The 22,319-nt window shown below is 44.5% G+C and overlaps 1 protein-coding gene across 1 annotated transcript in view; it reads left to right on the forward strand.

Moving 5' to 3' along the window:
* LOC126426581 (uncharacterized) overlaps positions 1-22,319 on the forward strand; it is a 116,519-nt gene that overhangs the window by 45,123 nt on the left and 49,077 nt on the right. Inside the window, exon 2 of the mRNA XM_050088478.1 lies at positions 7,933-8,509. Coding sequence (XP_049944435.1) covers positions 7,944-8,509 — 566 coding nt within the window. The 5' untranslated portion in view covers positions 7,933-7,943. The remainder of the gene's footprint in view (positions 1-7,932; positions 8,510-22,319) is intronic.

Below are 22,319 nucleotides of genomic sequence, written 5' to 3' on the forward strand. Positions count from 1 at the left end.
AGCGCGACGCGCACGAATCACGCGTGGCGCGCGTGTCCAACGCAGGTCGAGACGCGTGCACGTGTTTTGCACGCGCCGGCTGACGGCGCTCCACGCTGACAGAAACGAAGCGCGCGCACACTGTAATCTTTCTCAAACGATTTTACAGAAACTACTCGGTAACATTATTTCATTTTTTACTTGCTTGTAGCGTTATATGGCAGCTTCGTGGCCAAGTGCCCGTCATCTCGCTAATTGTCATACTTACTTCGATATACACATTATAGTAATACGCTAAGCAAAATTCGAAAAGCCTGCAATGAAAAATAAGGGTCGCTACGATTTTGCGTTTGGTTACACCATATGTTGTTGCGTTTGAAATTTAGCCAACGTGTTGAATTTTTGTTTAGACTTGGGAGGAGGTATCTATCTGCCTCCAATCTCGATTAAACGGATCCTATGTAGCGCGCTCACTTCCAGTCTCACGGCCGCGAGAATGAAATACGCGCAACATCTCTCGTATCTCCTAAACCGCTCGAGACATCGAAACGAAAAGTTGGCGAATGATAGCACACAAGGAGAATATTTTGCTAATTCGTAAACACAGGTAACTTTATATTTGGCGATATATCAGTACTTATACTTCCCTTCTTATTTTTTTGACTCCATTGGTACTAATTTCTTGAGTTATCGACAGCTAGCGAAACAAGATTTTCCTAGTTGTTGTTGTTGTTGTTGTTGTTGTTGTGGTCTTCAGTCCTGAGACTGGTTTGATGCAGCTCTCCATGCTACTCTATCCTGTGCAAGTTTCTTCATCTCCCACTACGTACTGCAGCCTACATCCTTCTGAATCTGCTTAGTGTATTCATCTCTTGGTCTCCCTCTACGATTTTTACCCTCCACGCTGCCCTCCAATACTAAATTGGTGATCCCTCGATGTCTCAGAACATGCCCTACCAACCGGTCCCTTCTTTTAATCAAGTTGTACCGCAAACTCCTCTTCTCCCCAATCCTATTCAGCACCTCCTCATTAGTCATGTGATCTACCCATCTAATCTTCAGCATTCTTCTGTAGCACCACATTTCGAAAGCTTCTTTTCTCTTCTTGTCTAAACTATTTATCGTCCGTGTTTCACTCCCATACATGGCTACACTCCACACAAATACTTTGAGAAACGACTTCCTGACACTTAAATCTATACTCGATGTTAAATAATTTCTCTTCTTCAGAAACGCTTTCCTTGCCATTGCCAGTCTACATTTTATATTCTCTCTACTTCGACCATCATCAGTTATTTTGCTCCCCAAATAGCAAAACTCCTTTACTACTTTTAAGTGTCTCATTTCCTAATCTAATTCCCTCAGCATCACCTGACTTGATTCGACTACACTCCATTATCCTCGTTTTGCTTTTGTTGATGTTCATCTTATACCCTCCTTTCAAGACACTGTCCATTCCGTTCAACTGCTCTTCCAAGTCCTTTGCTGTCTCTGACAGAATTGCAATGTCATCGGTGAACCAGGAGAACAGTTTGTGCCGAACATGCGTGTAAAAGTCGACGGTTTGCGAAACTGTTAGCGCGTTACGGAGATGATAGATAAACTCCAGTGGAAGACTCTGCAGGAGAGACGGTCAGTAGCTCGGTACGGGCTTTTGTTAAAGTTTCGAGAACATACCTTCACCGAAGAGTCCAGCAGTATATTGCTCCCTCGTACGTCTCGTGAAGAGACCGTGAGGATAAAATAGAGAGATTAGAGCCCACACAGAAGCATACCGACAATCCTTCTTTCCACGAACAATACGAGACTGGAATAGAAGGGAGAACCGATAGAGGTACTCAGGGTACCCTCCGCCACACACCGTCAGGTGGCTTGCGGAGTATGGATGTAGATGTAGAAAGAATTTTCTACGCGTAACATTTTTTTCTGTTACGCAAATTAGCCATGTGGAAAACAAGGAGTAAAATTCTACAGAACGAAAGCAACATTCATTTAACGCTAAGTGTGTGTGTGTGGGGGGGGGGGGGGGGGGAGGGGGGGGGTCAGCGTAAACACCACTAGTCCTGCACATTTGTTTTTTTTTCCTTTTTTTAGTCCAAAGTGAGTTTGTGAAAACGTGCCTTCACATTTTTGAGGAAATAAAATTACTATTTCCGCTGGATGGGCAACTAGTTTAAATGTTAAGTCATTTTCTATTACTTTCAAAAAATACATTTTCATTAAAACTTAATCTCCCTTTGTACTGGTTAAAGAAATCTACGCCAATTGGCATTTTTATACATAGATCAGCGATTATAAGGAAGTCATGGAGTACACCATTTATTTTCAATCGCAACAGAATTTCCTGTTTAACAGGTTTTCAACTTTTCCTGCAGCTACAATTATCTGCAGCCCCGTTACTGGCATTATTACAACTTCATTTCTATTTGGCAACGATCCTAACAAACTTTTACCCACAGCACGTAAACCACTGCCACTATCTGCCAAGCACTGCACTTCTTCGTTCCACACTTGCAGACTGATTACTGGCTGACTCAACACCTTCCCTTCATTGCTGGTGTCAGAACCCTGCTCCAAAAAATCGTTCACAACCTCTCTTCTATCGAAATCTTCCCTGTTTCCAGAAATTACACAGATTTTTGCAGAATTACCCACATCATTTTTCTCCCCCATACTATTTATTCTGTTCACTAATGACAGCTCAAAAATTTTTTCCGGCGTTTCGCCATTCTCCGTGTTCTCCTTCCCCACCGCCCCAATCTCTCTCTCTCTCTCTCTCTCTCTCTCTCTCTCTCTCTCTTTCTTTCATGATTAGTTGGCTGACCGCCATTTTGGTCACAATTTTCCTGCCTCTCCCTTATAGCCTCACAAATGTCATTTATAGACAATAGTATTTCTTCTATACTGACATCACCAATCTCTTATAATTCTGCAGCTTCTGTACTTATTCCTTCCCCAGAACATGACTAGACTTCAACTTCGTTGCTAAGGACGTTCTCCGCTAATTCATCACCCGTTTCGTCTGCAATACAGTGCTTATTTTGTGTCTGTCCAAAAAATCTCCTAGACCTCCGTTAAATGTACAGATGTGTGTATACAGCTCGTTTCGTCTGTTGTTACTACCTCCCTCTGCTCCTCACTTACAATTCCTGGCTGTTTAGTTCTAACACGTACAAAGGGTTTTGCTAGCGGGTTCAAATTACTACTTCCCATCTTGTAAACGCTAGCCCTTTCACAGACGGCATTTAGTTTAACGGATTCTGTACCATTTCTTAAGTTTACCACCATTTGCTGTCACCTTGGCGCATCATCATCCTCTCGCACCGGAGAATACGGCCGATAATTGAGCACCTGCTCCCCATTATTTCGCCTATCATTTGTTGGGTAGCGCCACCTCCCGCTGTTTCCGGGGTACATACCAATTCTGTTAACGTTTGCATTCTGCCGTGGTTCTGCATTATTTGGTGGTCTGATGTTACGATTTGCATGCTCCTCCTCATGGAACAACTTGTCAACTCTCTCCAAATAGCAATAAATTTATAAACGTCATCCCTAGGAGCTGCAATAATTTTGTTTCGCCAGTTCATGGGCAATTTACCTTCCAGGCCCATGACAATTTCTTCTGTCTCGGCTTTGTTGTTTAAATATGAAAAGTTTGTCGTCCACTTCAACGCAAACTTTCTTAAGCTTTCCTTCCTGGCATTAAACGTTTCCCTAGCCCAGAAGCTATTTAGCAACTCCATTTGTTTTTGCTTGCCCCCAATATTCTTTAAAAAACGCCTCTTTAAATTTATCTAAAGTATCGTACTGTTTAGTAGCGATAACCCCCCAAATTCTAGCCTCTTCCTAGAATTGAGAGGTAATGAACCCTATTTTTTGTCTGACCACAAACTAGGTATAACTCGTTTGAAGTCATTCCAAAATTCTTTTGGATGTACATTTTCTGTTGAATCAAAACGTGAAAACTGCCTGTTAGCGACATATGATATTTCAGATGATGCTGCAACAAAACTACACCCACTACTGTTTGTTCCATATCTGAGGTTGGTTTCAACTTGGCATAATCTACTGCTATGCTCACCCGACTTATTTTCAACCTCTTCTACCTGGTTAGTTAGCTGAAGAACATTTTCTTCTGTCACGCCCATTCAGTCGGACACACTTTTTACTTCAGTCATACATTTGGCATATTCAGAACTGATTTTACTGCCTAACCGTTTGTGATCTTAACACACACACACACACACACACACACACACACACACACACACACACACTCTACCGCCGTTATTTTGACCTAGTTTCTGCACTCTTTCTTTTATCACATCTGCCCTTTCTTTGTTTCCAATAGCAACTTTTTTCAAGGCATCTGTTAATTCACTTTCTACAGTTCTAGTGGATTGTTGGCAGTTATTCCCAACTTCAGAAATTTTGCCATTCACTTTACTTTCTAATGACTTCAGATCATTTTCCCACATATCTTTTAAAACCGCAGTCTGCTTTTCAAGTTTTCCATTGATGTTCTGATCAGTTGTTTCAGCCAAATTAGTATGTCCATCTTTCATAGAATCCATTAATGCTGCAAACATATCTTCTTTGTTCTATTTTCTGCTTTACTGTTCCCTGTTTATCATTTTCCTTCGGTACTATTCCGAATTTGGTATCCACATTTGATTCAGTAACACTACCAATATTGTCATCACGCAATTGATTGTTACCGATTTCATGCTTAATGTGACTTCTTTTCAGATTGCTCTGAGCACTATGGGACTTAACTGCTGTGGTCATCAGTCCCCTAGAACTTAGAACTACTTAAACCTAACTAACCTAAGGAAATCACACACATAGATGCCCGAGGCAGGATTCGAACCTGCGACCGTAGCGGTCGCGCGGATCCAGACTGTAGGGTCTAGAACCGCTCGGCCACTCTGGCCGGCTTAATGTGACTTTCAGGATCTTCATTGTCTCCACTAGTTACATCAACTGACGTACTTGAAGCAAAGTCTACTTCACCGTCCGTAAGTAACAAAGAAACATCCTCAAAAATCTCCTCTTTTACTTTAACATCTACTCCTCTCTGTTCAAGCGTGCTAGTTTGTGAAGCACTTCCACTGAATGAGAATCCTTCTTTTTTCGTATTTACAAAATCTTTATCACTTACCATGTTACTCAGTCTGCAGCTCGCTCGCGCACACACACACACACACACACACACACACACACACACACACACACACACACACACACAAAACAGTTCTAACAAACTCATCTTTCGTCGAATGCTGCAGCCTCGGCGTGCTGAAACTGAGTGTCAGACCTCCTCCGTCTGCCGCCGTCCCAGTTTCAGGGTCCCCGCTTGTCGTGTAAGTTGGCAGCGCTGCCCTGCCGTATTGCTGCTCGTTGATGCCGCTATGAATTAATTTATTTACCTTCACTGTAAAGCACTTTTGAGACATGTAGCACATGCAGACATGAAACTGGCAAACAACTACTTCCTTCGGAGCTCATACTACACACGACCGTACCATTGAAAGGCTGGGCTCTGACTTCTTGGATTGGTGTAAGCATTCTCCATTTGCAAGAGAAGAGATGCGTGAAGAATACTCTGTTGTGATTGCTCAGTCTGCATTAAGGCCAATACAAAAATATTATTCTCCTGTGTTAGCGCGCTTTTTTCATGACTAACAAATCAATAAACAACACACTCGAACTGTACTTTTTTCCAAAATATTTGACATTCTGATACTTTATTTATACTTTACATTATTAACTGTTTACATTTACACTGAAATTAGCTTCCCTTTACCATAAACTTACTTGACACACTATAATACAAAATTCCCCGTCGTCTTCATTCACAGTGTATTAAGAATTTCTCACTTTACTTCGTACGGCGTTTGTCACTATAACAGTGATCTACATATTTACTTTAGGCCACATTCACGCATCATCCACACTACTAAAAACATACACAAAACTGTACAACCATAAAAGAAAAATCCTTCAAGAAATAAACAGTACAATTCACTGTTTCTTGAATGTGTCTGTCCGCTACTGTACCCTGGTGGATGACAATTTGAACTACGTACTCGGCTGAACCCACTTCACGACCTTTCACTGTGAACGCACGAGTCAGTCTCCCGACGCACGGGCTTCATCCCCTGTGTGAAGCAACTCCTGCAAGGGTACACGCATGACTGCTTGTTAAATGACGAATAATACAGATTCAGGTCATAAAACAGTGTTGTTTTCCTGAATAACAGGAGAAGTAAAGAGAACATCTCGTTGAATAGAGTAATACTATAGTTCTGTACAGCCTATTTAGTATTTTGGTAGACGTCTATTTCAAACCATTTCCATACCAAATAACATTGCACTGTAGAAAAAAAGATGGACATAATGTCCTTGCCACTTCTGGAGCTTGTTCTCCAAATGAAATATGCTGAAAGAAAAGGTAAAGCTTGAAAATGGTATTATTAAAGATCTGCTGTTATTCACCAATGGCATCAGTCGGACAGAAAGGGTGTGATACTGCTGGAACCGACTAAGGATGGACTGTACACGGTGAGTCACCTAACGTTACCGCTGGATATATTTCGTAAACCACATCAAATACTGACGAACCGATTCCACAGACCGAACATGAGGAGAGGGGCTAGTGTAATTGTTTAATACAAACCATACAAAAATACACGGAAGTATGTTTTTTAACACAAACCTACGTTTTTTTAAATGGAACCACGTTAGTTTTGTTAGCACATCTGAACATATAAACAAATAAGTAATCAGTGCCGTTTATTGCATTCTAAAATGTTAATTACATCCGGAGATATTGTAACCTCAACTTGACGCTTGAAACATTGTCCTCACTTCATTGCAGGGGCCGAAACAGCTGCAACATACATCAGTTTTCTACAGAATGATCTGCCAACGTTCCTCGAAAATGTCCCACTGGAAACGCGTCGACGTATGTGGTATCAGCATGATGGTGCACCTCCACATTCTGCAATTAACACTAGGCTGACCCTTGACAGGATGTTCGACGGGCGTTTCATAGGACGTGGAGGACGCATAAGTTGGCCAGCCCGTTCTCCTGATCTTACACCTCTGGACTACTTTCTGTGGGGTACGTTAAAGAAGAATGTGTACCGTGATGTGCCTACAACCCCAGAGGATATGAAACAACGTATTGTGGCAGCCTGCGGCGACATTACACCAGATGTACTGCGGCGTGTACGACATTCATTACGCCAGAGATTGCAATTGTGTGCAGCAAATGATGGCCACCACATCGAACATCTATTGGCCTGACATGTCGGGACACGCTCTATTCCACTGCGTAATTGAAAACGGAAACCACGTGTGTACGTGTACCTCGCCCCTCATGGTAATGTACATGTGCGTCAGTGAAAAAGACCAATAAAAAGGTGTTAGCATGTGGACATAATGTGCTGTTCCAGTCTCTTCTGTACCTAAGGTCCATCACCGTTCCCTTTGGATCCCTACGTAATTCGGTGCTCTCCGATACCCACGGTCGAACAGCGGAGGAGTGGTACTCAAGCGTCAACTTTAGGTTACAATATCTCCGGATGTAATTAACATTTTACAATGCAACAAACGGCACTGATTACGTATTTGTTTGTATGTTCAAATGTGCTAACAAAACTAACGGGGTTCCATCTAAAAAATGTAGGTTTATGTTAAAAAACATACTTCCGTGCATTTTTTTTATGGTTTGTGGTAACCAATTACACTAGCCCCTCTCCTCACGTTCGGTCTGTGGAATCGGTTCGTCAGTACTTGATGTGGTTTACGAAATATATCCAGCGGTAACGTTAGGTGACTCACCCTGTATTTATCAACTGTCGCTGGAGACAGGTGTGGCTGTCACTCGTAGAGGTATCGTCAGTCACCTATATGCTGAAACGGCTGCTCCGTGTTGCCGTGTTTCAGAATCGTCCGCAATGGAAGCAGTTAAGGACATCACAGAGACGGTGGCTGTCGACCTGGGGGACCTGCTGGACGCCGGGGACGACGCCATGGTGATGCTCGAGGCAGGTGAGACTCGGCTGGTGGTGCACAGGGCCGTCCTGGCGGACAGGAGCCCTGTGTTCGCGGCGATGTTCGCCCACGACACCCTCGAGGCCTGCACTGGCGTGGTGAGGATTGCCGACATCGGGGGCCCGGTGCTGAGGCAGCTGGTCTCCTACGTGTACACCCAGCGGGCCCCCCAGCTGCCCGGCACGGCCCCCCAGCTGCTGGCTGCAGCAGATAAGTACGGGGCGTCGGGGCTGAAGGCGGAGTGCGAGCGGCAGGTGGCCGCTCAGCTGACCGTGGAGACCGCGGCGGCCGCGGCCACCCTCGCAGTCCGCCACTCCTGCAGTGACCTCAGGCGAGCCGCCATCGAATTTATTAAGGCACGTACCCACGAGGTGATGGCCACTCAGGGTTGGGCAGATGCCATGCGGAAGCAGCCGGAAGACTTGATCGAAGTGAGCCGGTTGCTGTACGATCCACCACCACAAACCAGGTAAGTGTGAGACAACCCACTGATTAGTGTCTCTCGGCTCTAGGTGTGTGTATTTCCAACTGTATAATTTTTCCCACTGAATTTTCGTAGATGTGTGTCTGCTGTAAAATACACCATCATAGACAGTCATTTCACGATAGCTCACAATGCTATCATTACCCTCGTGTAGCAGTTTCAGTGAACCCCTAAACTGAACAGTGTTCATTACCAGGTATGTTAGCTAACAAAAATCATCAAAGAGCCAGTTTGTAGGCATTATATTAAACTACATGTATACAGAAAGTGGTTGTTTAGGTTTTAGCATCAACTGTCATGACAGAGGGTACACTCACTGTGTGAATAGAGCATGAGGCAGACTGCTGTGGACACAAAGCTGTATTGCCCAGCATAGGCTCAGACACAGTGATGGGTGTAGTTTGCAACCGGCAGCCTGTACTGGTTGCTGTAGCCCTGTTCCCATGAAGTGGTCTCTAAAGTTGTCCATTGCCTCTGTGGCTGATGACAATGAGACACCTTTGAATAGTGCCACACTGCATGAAGATGATGACCGAGTAAGTCACTTACAGCCGACACCTCGAGAAAGGTAGTGTACTGCAGAATGATTAGAGGAGGGCGGCAACTTATCTACAATTTTATATTGCTGATGTTGACCTGTGGAAGTTTCGTCATGTATAAAAGCAGATTATCAGAGTAATCACTATTCACACCTTAGTATTACAGCTTTGGCTCTTACGTAGTTGTCTGTCACTTTCTTTCCACGTGCAAGCCATATGCCAGTAACTATCCCAAGATAATTCTTAGTTCTCTCCAAATCCAGATAGTACACGGAAGATGTTAATTGCTCTAAAGGCACATAATATAAAAGAATGCTCTGCTGTGAGGGCTTGTATGGAAGATGTTCAGAAAACCAGGTGAAGTAAGCATCGGTGCCCCAGTGGCTGACTGCTCACTCCTCTTGCAGCCTGAGACCACCTCGCAGGATCACAGGCCAGACCTAGCAGCAGTTCCAGCTGGTCCCATAAAGTTGAGTCTTCCCACCTCATTTTGTTCGCCTCTGTACTCAGCATTACATAAAGCTCACGCAGTGCTTGGATACGTTCCCTTCTCTGACACACAGAATACCATGCTTTACTGTGTATTCGACGAACAGGTGTCCACCCCTGTGTGTGTGTGTGTGTGTGTGTGTGTGTGTGTGTGTGTGTGTGTGTGTGTGTGTGTGTGTGTGTGTTTTTCAGTGGATCTATGGCTGTACTATAGCCACCCAGTGAACACTACAAGCTTCCATTCTCCTGTGGCACACCTTATGACAGTATCTATCCCATCCATTGTTGTTGCTGTTCCACCTCTGATAGTCTGTGACGCTTAAAGTGGCTGTGCGACCAGAGTTACCATTTTTCTGCACCATCTTACAGTTACATATGTTCATACAAGTCTAATAGCCACTAACACTGATAAATGATCGTTTATTTTTCATTTAGATTTTAATACTTATGTAGTATTTTATGTGCTATTTGACATATTGGAAATCTTGTGTTCGAGATGACACTGTGCATTCCCTGAACCAATTGTAATGAACATAGAGCCAGTGTTGTAAATCATTCACTGTCTTTCTCTTTTATTCTATAAAGATTAACATCAAAATTCATTGTTCAAGCAATAAACATATTACAATTGTTGTTTACATTCTTGAAAAAAATGTAAAACATTACATTATTCCAAACTCGTTATGCACGCTGTGGGAAATGACTCAAGCTCTTATGTTTGAAAAAATTTTTGTTAACGGGAATCTTTTTACTAACAGTAATCTTTGTGTACATTTTAAAAATTCTCTTGATGATGTATAATAGATTCTTGTCGTGATCTTCACCTAGTTCACTGCCTCATACTTCCCACACTATTGGGTGTCAGTTACAGAGACATATACAATGTTTGGTTCTGGAACTGCCTCTGTGTCTTTCACTGATTCCACTTGACACCCCCCCCCCCCCCCCAGCCTCTTAAAATTATACATACTATTATACACAAATTTTATACACCACAGGTACATATGATTTTAATAATTAAAATAAGACGTATAAAACCACATGTAAGCAGAATTATTTTTTACTTCATACAGTGTCCACTTCACACAGTGAAGTGATACAGTGTTTTCCCATTTTTTGGGGAGGATGTCTCACTATCCCATGTTCATCCTACTCCCCCTTGTACCCATGCCAGCGCTTCTAGATAGACTTCAGATTCTCACGGAATTTACCATTCATACCTACTGTATGTGGAGGACAAACTTAATTTTATTTCAGTAGCAAGTTTACAGCACAACTTACATCATCAATCACAAACATTGCTCCCCCCCTGCGGGTCCGGGGATTAGAATAGGCCCGCGGTATTCCTGCCTGTCGTAAGAGGCGACTAAAAGGAGTCCATCCCCTTCACGGGGGTTGTTAGCGCCTGCGTCCGGAGACGGACGGTTCCACGACCTATAATCGTGGTCTTTTTGGTTTTTCACTTCTCGTTTCTTCCTTCCTTTTGTTGGTTCCTTTCCTTGCTCTTCTCGACCTCACTGTCTTCCTTACTCATTCCCTTGACTTCTCCTTGCCTTCTCATTGCCTTTTTCTCCTTGCCTTCTCATTGCCTTTTTCTCCTTGCCTTCTCATTGCCTTTTTCTCCTTGCCTTCTCATTGCCTTTTTCTCCTTGCCTTCTCATTGCCTTTTTCTCCTTGCCTTCTCATTGCCTTTTTCTCCTTGCCCTCTCATTGCCTTTTTTTCCTTGCCTTCTCCTTGCCTTTTTCTCCTTGCCTTCTCATTACCTTCTTCTCCTTGCCTTCTCATTACCTTCTTCTCCTTGCCTTCTCTGGTCTCCGCCTCGGCGTTTGAGACAGTCTGTCCTCTTTCTCCCTCTCTCTCTTCTTTTTCCTCTTCTTCCTTCCTCCCTGTGCGTGCCTGAAGGCCGACCCACGCGTTCGCACGCGTAGCCGGTGACGGGGTAACGCGTAATTCCCCGCCCTGGGTAGACATGTAAGGCACGCACGTACCCCCTGGTAAAGGCCAGGCCCGGGGAGGGGTGATTGCCTGAGCTGATGCCTTCTGACCATGCCGATTGGTCCCTCCGTCTGTTTCTCGGGAGGTGTGACCTGAGGTGTAAACATTCACCTAAGGCGGGAGTGCCCTCTGAGAGGGTCCCCACAAGGAAGGAGCGCGCCATCGGAGACGCTGGCAATCATGGGGGATTCCTCCGCAATGGATTCTACTCCATCTCTTTCGACTTCGACTCAAAAACGGAAACGTGACCAGCCAAAAGTGACAAAAGTACTACCGCCTGCCCCACAGTTCCTCGTAGTTTCTCGATCTGAGGACGGAAAGGATTTTTCCTCTGTCAACCCTTTCGTTATTCAGAAGGGCGTAGATGCCATAGCCGGATCTGTCAAATCTTGTACCAGGTTGCGAAACGGCACCTTATTACTAGAAACTGAGAGTGCCTTTCAGGCACAAAAACTGCTTCGGGCCACCCTCCTGTACACGTTCCCTGTCCGGGTGGAGGCCCACCGAACTTTGAACTCGTCTCGTGGTGTAGTCTATACTAGCTCCCTCGACGGATTGACTGATGAGGAGCTTCAATCATTCCTCGCTGAGCAGGGCGTGACGGCTGTCCATAGGGTCATGAAAAAGGTCAACAATGACCTTGTACCGACCCGGACAATTTTCTTGACCTTCGATAGTGTTAAGCTGCCATCGCGCATTAAGGCGGGATACGAGGTTATTTCTGTTCGCCCCTATGTCCCAACACCTACGCGCTGTTACCAGTGTCAGCGTTTCAATCACACTAGACAGTCTTGTTCCAATGCGGCTAAATGTGTCACTTGTGGCAGGGATGCCCATGAGGGTGACTGTCCACCTCCGTCTCCTCATTGTGAACTGTCAGGGTGACCATGCCGCATCCTCCCGCGACTGTCCTGTCTATAAGGAAGAACGCTGTATCCAAGAAATTCGGGTCAAAGAGAAAGTGTCCACCTCGGCTGCTCGCAAGCTATTGGCTAGTAGGGAGCCCACGCTGCTCCCAGCGGGGAAATACAGTACTGTCCTCGCCTCTCCTCGGACTACCCGGGAGGTAGCAACCCAGACATGCGATCTGACCTTCAGCACCACGGTCGTCCGTTCGGCCAGTGCTAAGATTGCGCGGTCGACGTCTCCTCTTCCTCCCATCACCCCACAGACACGAGCACCTTCCTCAGCTTCTGCTAAGACGAAGACATCGAAGTCAGATGCACGGGCCTTCAAGAAGGAACCATCCCGTGCAGACTTCCTCCGTACCTCGACCTCCCAGCCTTCGACCGGTACTTCCACTCAACGTCCTTCCAAAAAGGCGCATAGGAAGCACAGTTCTCCTTCTCCGCCACGGCGCATTCCTTCTCCTGCGCCACCCAGCGGTTGCCGCCCCAGGCCGTCATCTGTTTCGCCTGGCCGCACCGCTGGTAGCCGTACATCTGGCCGTTCACTGGCGGAGGAAGCTCCCCCTCCCGGCCATCCTCCCGAGATGGCCGATGACCCTATAGACCACATGGACGATGACTGTCCGCCTACTGATAGCGGCGGCAGTGCTCGCTCGAAGCCAGGCCCTAAGCGGCCTTCGAGGTGACCACTTCTCTCATCTTCCTTTTCTTACGATGGCACTTATTCACTGGAATATTCGCAGCATTCGCTCCAACCGAGAGGACTTGAAGTTGCTGCTCCGCTTGCACCGTCCGCTCGTCGTAGCCCTCCAGGAAACGAAGCTACGCCCATGCGATCAAATTGCCTTGGCACACTACACCTCTGTGCGTTTTGACCTACCCCCTGTGGTAGGTATCCCAGCTCATGGAGGGGTTATGTTGCTGGTCCGGGATGATATTTACTACGATCCCATCACGTTGCACACCGGCCTGCAGGCAGTTGCCATCCGCATTACTCTCCCCACTTTTACGTTTTCCTTTTGTACCGTTTACAATCCATCGTCATCTGCCGTTACCAGGGCAGACGTGATGCAACTTATTGCTCAGCTACCTACACCACTTTTGTTAACTGGAGACTTCAATGCCCACCATCCCCTTTGGGGCTCTCCAGCATCCTGCCCGAGGGGCTCCTTGTTAGCAGACCTTTTCAACCAGCTCGATCTTGTCTGCCTCAATACTGGCGCCCCAACCTTTCTTTCGGACACATCTCACACCTATTCCCATTTAGACCTCTCTATATGTACTCCCCAACTTGCACGCCGGTTTGAGTGGTATGCACTTTCTGATACATATTCGAGCGACCACTTCCCGTGTGTTATCCATCTCCTGCAGCATACCCCCTCTCCGTGCTTCTCTAATTGGACCATCTCCAAGGCAGACTGGGGGCTCTTCTCTTCCAGGGCGACCTTTCAGGATCAAACCTTTACAAGTTGCGATCGTCAGGTCGCACACCTCACGGAAGTCATTCTCGCTGCTGCTGAATATTCCATCCCTCACCCTCCTTCTCCACGTCGCGTACCGGTCCCCTGGTGGACCGCGGCATGTAGAGACGCTATACGTGCTCGTCGACGTGCTTTACGCACATTTAAACGCCACCCTACAGTGGCGAATTGTATCAATTATAAACGATTACGTGCTCAGTGTCGTCGTATTATCAAAGAAAGCAAGAAAGCCAGCTGGGCTGCTTTCACAAGCACCTTCAACAGTTTTACTCCTTCTTCTGTTGTCTGGGGTAGCCTGCGGCGGCTATCTGGCACTAAGGTCCACTCACCAGTTTCTGGCTTGAAGGTCGCGAATGACGTCCTTGTAGCCCCTGAGGCTGTCTCCAATGCCTTCGGCCGCTTTTTCGCAGAGGTTTCGAGCTCCGCTCATTACCACCCTGCCTTCCTCCCCCGCAAACAGGCAGAGGAGGCTAGGCCACCTAACTTCCGCTCCTCGAATTGTGAAAGTTATAATGCCCCATTCACCATGCGGGAACTCGAAAACGCACTTGGCCGATCACGGTCCTCTGCTCCAGGGCCAGATTCTATTCATATTCAGATGCTGAAGAACCTTTCTCCTGCGGGTAAAGGTTTTCTTCTTCGTACATACAATCGCATCTGGATTGAGGGACATGTTCCCGCATGCTGGCGCGAGTCTATTGTTGTCCCAATTCCTAAGCCGGGGAAGGACAAGCACTTGCCTTCCAGTTATCGACCTATCTCGCTTACCAGCTGTGTCTGTAAAGTGATGGAGCGAATGGTTAACTCTCGATTAGTTTGGCTGCTCGAGTCTCGACGCCTACTTACCAATGTACAATGTGGATTTCGTAGGCGCCGCTCTGCTGTTGACCATCTGGTTACCTAGTCGACCTTCATTATGAATAACTTCTTGCGGAAGCGCCCGACCGCGGCTGTGTTCTTTGATTTGGAGAAGGCTTACGACACCTGTTGGAAGGCGGGCATTCTCCGCACCATGCATACATGGGGCCTTCGCGGTCGCCTTCCTCTTTTTATTCGTTCCTTTTTAATGGATCGACAGTTCAGGGTACGTGTGGGTTCTGTCCTGTCCGACACCTTTCGCCAGGAGAATGGGGTGCCACAGGGCTCAGTCTTGAGCGTCGCTCTCTTCGCCATCGCGATCAATCCAATAATGGATTGCCTCCCAGCTGATGTATCAGGCTCCCTTTTCGTGGACGATTTTACCATCTATTGCAGCGCGCAGTGTACACGTGTCCTGGAGCGCTGTCTTCAGCGTTCTCTTGACCGTCTTTACTCCTGGAGTGTCGCCAATGGCTTCCGTTTTTCTGCCGAGAAGACGGTCTGTATTAACTTCTGGCGCTACAAAGAGTTTCTCCCACCGTCCTTACGACTCGGTCCCGTTGCTCTCCCAATCGTGGAGACAACCAAATTTTTAGGCCTTACATTTGACAGGAAACTTAGCTGGTCTCCACATGTGTCCTATTTGGCCGCCCGTTGTACCCGTTCTTTAAATGTCCTCCGTGTTCTCAGTGGTCTGTCGTGGGGAGCGGATCGAACCGTCCTACTTCGTCTATATCGGTCGATCGTTCGCTCCAAGCTGGATTATGGGAGCTTCGTATACTGCTCTGCACGGCCATCCATCTTACGCCGCCTCAACTCCATACAACATCGGGGTTTACGACTTGCGATCGGAGCATTTTATACCAGTCCCGTAGAGAGTCTTCATGCTGCCGCTGCCGAATTGCCACTCACCTACCGGCGCGATATACTGCTTTGTCGGTATGCCTGTCGGCTACTGTCAATGCCCGACCATCCGTCCTATCGTTCCTTTTTTGACGACTCTCTTGACCGTCAATACGGGTTGTATGTCTCTGCCCTGCTACCCCCTGGAATTCGCTTTCGTCGCCTCCTTCAACACCTTAATTTTTCACTCCCTGCAACCTTTCGAGTGGGCGAGAGCCGCACGCCACCTTGGCTCCAGGCTCAGGTCCGCGTTCACCTTGACCTCAGCTCGCTCCCAAAAGAGGTCACCCCCGGTTCGGTCTACCACTCCCGTTTTTTGGAACTTCGTTCAAAGTTCATCGACATGACATTCATTTATACAGATGGCTCTAAGACCAATGATGGGGTCGGGTGTTCCTTTATTGTCGAGGCACAAAGTTTCAAATACCGGCTCCATGACCATTGTTCTGTCTTCACAGCTGAGCTCTTTGCCCTCTACCAGGCTGTTCTTTACATCTGCCGCCACCGACATTCTGCTTATGTCATCTGCTCAGATTCCCTGAGCGCCATCCAGAGCCTCAGTGATCCGTACCCGGTTCACCCTTTCGTACACCGGATCCAACGCTCTCTTCAGCAGCTGGTGGACGTCGGTTCTCCAGTTAGCTTTATGTGGGTTCCTGGCCATGTCGGTATCCCTGGGAACGAAGCTGCAGATGCCGCGGCCAAGGCTGCGGTCCTCCAGCCTCGGACAGCTTTTTGTTGCGTCCCTTCGTCCGATTTTAGCAGGGTGATTTGTCGGCGCATCTTATCTCTGTGGCATGCCGATTGGGCTGCACTTACCGACAACAAGCTTCGGGCCTTAAAACCTCTTCCCGTGGCTTGGACGTCCTCCTCACGCCCTTCTCGGCGGGAGGAGGTCATTTTAGCCCGGTTAAGAATTGGACACTGCCGGTTCAGCCATCGCCATCTGCTGACGGCTGCGCCGGCGCCGTTCTGCCCATGTGGGCACTTGCTGACGGTTAGACACATTTTACTGTCCTGTCCAGATCTTAACACACTGCGCCTCGATCTTAACCTGCCAAATACTTTCGATGCCATTTTAGCGGATGACCCACGAGCAGCTGCTCGTGTTCTTCGTTTTATCAATTTGACAAACCTCGCTAAGGACATTTGATGATGCTGTTTTTTAATCCTATGCCTGTCAGTCTGTCTTTTATCGTGTTTTCCCTTTTAGTTGTTGTGGTCAACTTGTGCCTCGCGGTGTATTCTTAGAGTAGTCAGGGCGCTAATGACCATTGAAGTTGTGCGCCCTAAAACCACACAAAAAAAAAAAAAAAAAAAAAAAAAACATTGCTCATCACCCCCCCCTCCCCCCCCCCCCCCCCACACACACATTAGTGTGTGTTTTTCCATCACTGGGGAATGACACAGCTTACTTTAACTACCCCATGGTTTCATGTGTGCTTACAAGGTGAGGATGCTCACTTGAAAAATACTTAAATTCCTGTCAACCGTATTTAATTAATCAAATTGAGATGAATGTGGTAATACTGTTATGACATGTAACTGTTGCACACCCACAGCCTCTTTCTGTTGTCAAATCACGAGTTTCACCATGCCTTACTGCCCGCTGTACTGATTTCCTTCTCCAGCTCAATTTGAAACACGCTGTCAACCATTTCATTAGCTGTACCTTTCAAAGACCATTTTTAAGACAGGCTTTGAACGATGTCTGATGATCAAAGTATCACATTAATTACAATACGAAATGTTTGACAATCAGACGAGTGTCGTGCCTGTCAAATTTATATGCATGTGTTAACATGCTCAGAAGCAGCCAAATTTCCTGAACTGCGTTCCACCTGGTTTGTATGCAGGCACATAACTTTCTTGCACTTCGTCTATTATCGTCCATATGAAAACCAATACCACAGTAATGTAAATATCAGAAAACCCTTTACCAGAGATGATGGTCCTCAGTGCTTGTAAACTGAATTACAATAAATGAGATTTCAAAAAGCAAGATTCAGCTTCAAACTACATGCTTTTGTATTGGACTGGGATCCAGGACTCCAATCCGGTCACTACAGATCTTAACTATCATTTTAACTGCATGTAACATCATATGCACTTTTTCAAACTTGATATGATGGGGCATAAAGTTTTGTTTTGGGCAGGGATTGTGAATGAAGCACAATAAACTGTTATAATTTTATGTATCAAAATTTTTCACCGCTAGAGGGATGATGAAACTGAAATGATTATACAACAAAGTATTCCCCTGCTGCATTTCGAACCCAGCTTATATCATGTTGTTTTCTAGCCACATATAGATACACAATGTCAGTTCATTTCACCACCAGTGAGATATGCTCATGTGTGAACTAGAAATTATGCGAGGAAAAGTTCTGTGCTGACTGGGACTCTTAACCCTGTATGTGCTATCACCACTGGCTACGCACCTGTCAAATACTTTTCCACCAGCCACTAGGAGTGGAATTTATAAATCTGAAATGATAGGATAAAAAGTTCTCTGCCTGTTTCAGGGTCAAAATTGGCACCAATTGTTATTGTTGATGTTAGCATGCACAAATGCTAAAAATCATAATTGCTTTCCACATGTTATTTGCAGTGCGAATGCTACAACTTGAAATCACACAGCGAAAATTTTTGTACCCAACCAGTATTTAAAACCAGACCTTCCCCTTTCATTGAAACCTGGAAAACTGTGGAATGTTGGGGACTCAACAAAACGATGGAACTGTATTGTCCGAAAAGTGTTAAAGATGGCAGAAAGAGACATCCAAGTTAGATTCCCAGTTCAGCACCAACATTTTCAACATTGCAAGTTCAAATAAGTGTGCTGTGACTTTACATGACAATTGTTTCAGGGATGAAATAAAATTTCTGGTGCAAGAAAGGTTAATGGTGAGCTTCCACTAGCTGGACGTCTGCCTCTGTCATGGCCCAACATACACCGACTCTCCTCCAGCAGGTAGTGAAGCAGCGTCGGCTTTATTGTAGATTAGGAAGGAAAGTGGAACCTTATGTTGTTAAACAGAAGTCACCGGAGGCAAAGAGGGTCTGTTAATACTAGTCATGTGTTTGGCTGGTCAGTGACTCGAATATAGAGCTTAAGCAAATGAAGCCAGAGCAATTTTAACAGACCACCAAACTACTTTCAATGCAGTGCCACTGTTTTGCTGTTAACGAAGGATGCTCGTCACTGGATGAGCGTTCCGTTTCCCTGGAGGTTCATTACAGCCTTTACAAAACATTCTTTTCCTTGTTAATCCATATCAATGGTCACTAGTTGCCTCAGCTACCTAATGTGTACTTTAGAGTTGTTTTTGTAATCACTGAAATAAAATCGCATAGTTGTCAGCTGCACTACTGGCATTATTGTAGGCTACAGAAATTTCTGCAGGAAGTGTTTTCTCCCACCTGAGCTGCTGTGATCTTGTAAGAGTTTAGGTTACACCAACACTAGATCGTACAAAATAAACTCGGCGACAAGTATCAATCAAACTTCCAGAATGTTCTCCATTGTCACATTTATAACTGCAGTAGTGTGCCATTGTGTCAAGGAACGTTAATTATTTTCTAGCTCTTTATTATTGTGATAGAGGCTTATAATTTTACTAAAAGAAGAGAGGTCATTTGATATATAAGGAAGTCAATCATAGGCAGTGACTGTTGTTTGAGAATGCGTCCATTGTTATTCTTGAAGTGGCTTCCCTTTATTATAATTTCAGAAGGAGTTTATTTTTTACTTTAAAGTGGTATTAAGCTACTAAGCAGCCATGTTTATCCACTATAATAGTTTTTTGAAGAGATCATTCATTATTATAATTTCTTCTGTTATTATTAACACCGTCAATCTTGGCAAAGATGAGGCTTGTCTTCAGTAAATGTAGCTTATGTAGCACAGATAATCATTCCATGTGGAAAAAGGGGGCCTAAAAATGTATCGTGCAAGTGCGTAAGAAAGTCCATCATTTTTCCTCATGTAGCATACTACATTGATGCATGTAGCCTAAAAGGACCATCCATAATTTAACTGAAACAAGTAGATTCATGCATAATATCATAGACTTTTGTCTGACGTGTTGTCATGCAGGTTGGAATAAGTATATTTATCAATCATAATTTTTTATTTGTAGCTATAAAATATTCTTGGAGTGACTTATTGAATATTGTACACTTGAAGGTCATAAGGATTGTTGTTTAAACCTTAGAAAATGCTGCATGAAGTATTTTGTGCATCTCAGTATATTCATAATTTTTACTTATGCACCATCTGACAGCAACTGAATAAAACACAATTTTAGTGCCATACGCGTTTAGAGTTTATTTTCTGCAAGGCGTTATCAGTGGCCTGGAATATGTACATATGCTAGCTATTTAATTTACATTTTTGTCACTGTGCCTATAGGTTATAAACAGTTCTGGTGGTTGGTGTTTCCTATTAAGTAGTAATGTTTTGAACTGTACTTACAGGTTGTGTGGACAATTTCTTACATATTACACTCCCATTGCATTTTTGGTGTTCTTCTTATGAATGCCAATTTGCAGTTTTTCCCACATTCCACAGCACTATGAACTGAAAGATTGTTGCAATGCAATGTTTTGGTTTCTGTTGCCGACTGTCAAATGTTTTTGCCAAATATCGAATGTTATTGCGAAACTTTCAAGTGTAATTATTGAAGTATCTGTGATCTGTTTGTGTACGCATTTGTGCGTGCATGCGTTTGTGTGTTTGTGTGTGTGTGTGTGTGTGTGTGTGTGTGTGTGTGTGTGTGTGTGTGTGTGTGTTATGGTGTGGTATTTTTTTTTTTTTTATTTTGGCTCTGCTTACGTGTGTTAGTTTGTGTGTAGGTCATGGTGTACCAGCTGGTTCTTTTCTGTGTGGTGTTGTCAGTGTGTGTGTGTGTGTGTGTGTGTGTGTGTGTGTGTGTGTAAGTTTTCAGCTTGTGAGTCCTTTTGTATTCTGGAAATGTGTTTTGTTGTATTATTTTGTGTGTGTGTATGTGGTAAGTGTGTCAAAGAAATTACGTCAGGAAATAATTTTTTCATTTGCAGTTGGTTTGTTTTGATGTGGTGGTTTACCAGTATGGCTCAATCGATCACTGCCAAATGTCATGAAATGTGACCAATTAGCCATCATGCGGCACTTTAATTCAATAGGAAATGTTCAGGAAGAAAGAAAGAAGTAATTGTCAAACATCCCATCGACTGCAAGACCATTAGAGACAAAATAGAATCTACAGCTCTGAAATGTTAGGAAGGAAATAGATAGTGCCATTTCAAAGGAATGGTCACAGTATTTGCATTGCTTAGTTTAAGAAAATAAAGGAAAACTTAAAACAGGATGGTTGGATGGACATTTGAACTATTTGGCTCCACCTTCATAAAACAAAGATGTTTGGTCCTGACAAAAAACTTAAAATCAAAGGATAATGTGAGTCCACAGAATGTAACGGTACACATCTGGTGTAATGAAGCTCTTTTGTGTTAAGAAATTCTTCCCACGGATATGTCCATAGTTATTAGCATCCATTGTATTCATGGTTGTCTGCAAAGATTTTCATTGTGTCATGCACATAAAACCAGAGGAGAAAAGCAATTTTGATTTTTATCGCCTCTGCATGTTTTGTCAACTATGACAGCTGGTGTCGATTTCAAGTCTGTCACACAAAACTTTAAATGATTGCTTGAAAAGTTAAAACATGTACCTCGTAGCAAGTGGCGAAAAAGAATTCGATAATAAACATCATCTTGTGTGCAGTCAACAACGATGGTGCATGCAGCATGCAGGGATAGATTCCCACCCCACACAGAATGTTCCGTTAGGTTATTTCCAGTTCATATATGGGCACATCCTGCTACAGCTAAACTAAGCAGATGTTCAACATGTATTTGTGGTTAGAAAACAACGGGAGGTGGTGGATTCAGATCCCAGTAAAGGAACAAAATACTTTTTCTCGACAGTTCAGATTCTCATTTTGCTATATTTGGATATGTAATGTATTATTGTACTTAGTTAACAATCATATTACTTGCTAGATTTGAATCATCGAACACAATGCCAAGTCATTTCAACATGCACCCACACACACATGCTTACCTGTGGCTGAAATGATATTTAAGATCTTTCGTACTTAGTTAACAGAGACAATAGGTGCTCAATTGGAATCCTGGATGGTAGTCTTAATACAAATGTTTTCGTCACTTAATTTCAAGTTGAAACTTAGTCTCCAAAAAGTCATTTATTGCAATAAACTTGAGTTTACAAGCTGCCATCTAATTATAACAGGTTTCGATATTCACATTATCGTGATATTAGTCTGATTGTGGACTCAGTGTTACAAATCAGTTGCTTCAAGTGGGGTCTTGTAGTAATCATTTTGTAGAGTGAAATGCCCATATTGAAAAGAGATCAGAGGAACTGCAAGACAGTAACATTATGTGGGTGCATGCGTCGTTCCCCTACACTCTGTCAAGGAATATGGGACTTCATCATCATCATCATACAATTTAGGTGGATTGAAATTCAGGCCGTTTGGATAGTTTTGATGGCGATAGCACCTCAGCTAACCTGTCCAGTAATTCTGTAATTGTTTTGTGCAAGTATTGGGCATT

This window comes from Schistocerca serialis, chromosome 11, assembly GCF_023864345.2.
Source record: "Schistocerca serialis cubense isolate TAMUIC-IGC-003099 chromosome 11, iqSchSeri2.2, whole genome shotgun sequence".
Classification (NCBI taxonomy): Eukaryota; Metazoa; Arthropoda; class Insecta; order Orthoptera; family Acrididae; genus Schistocerca; species Schistocerca serialis.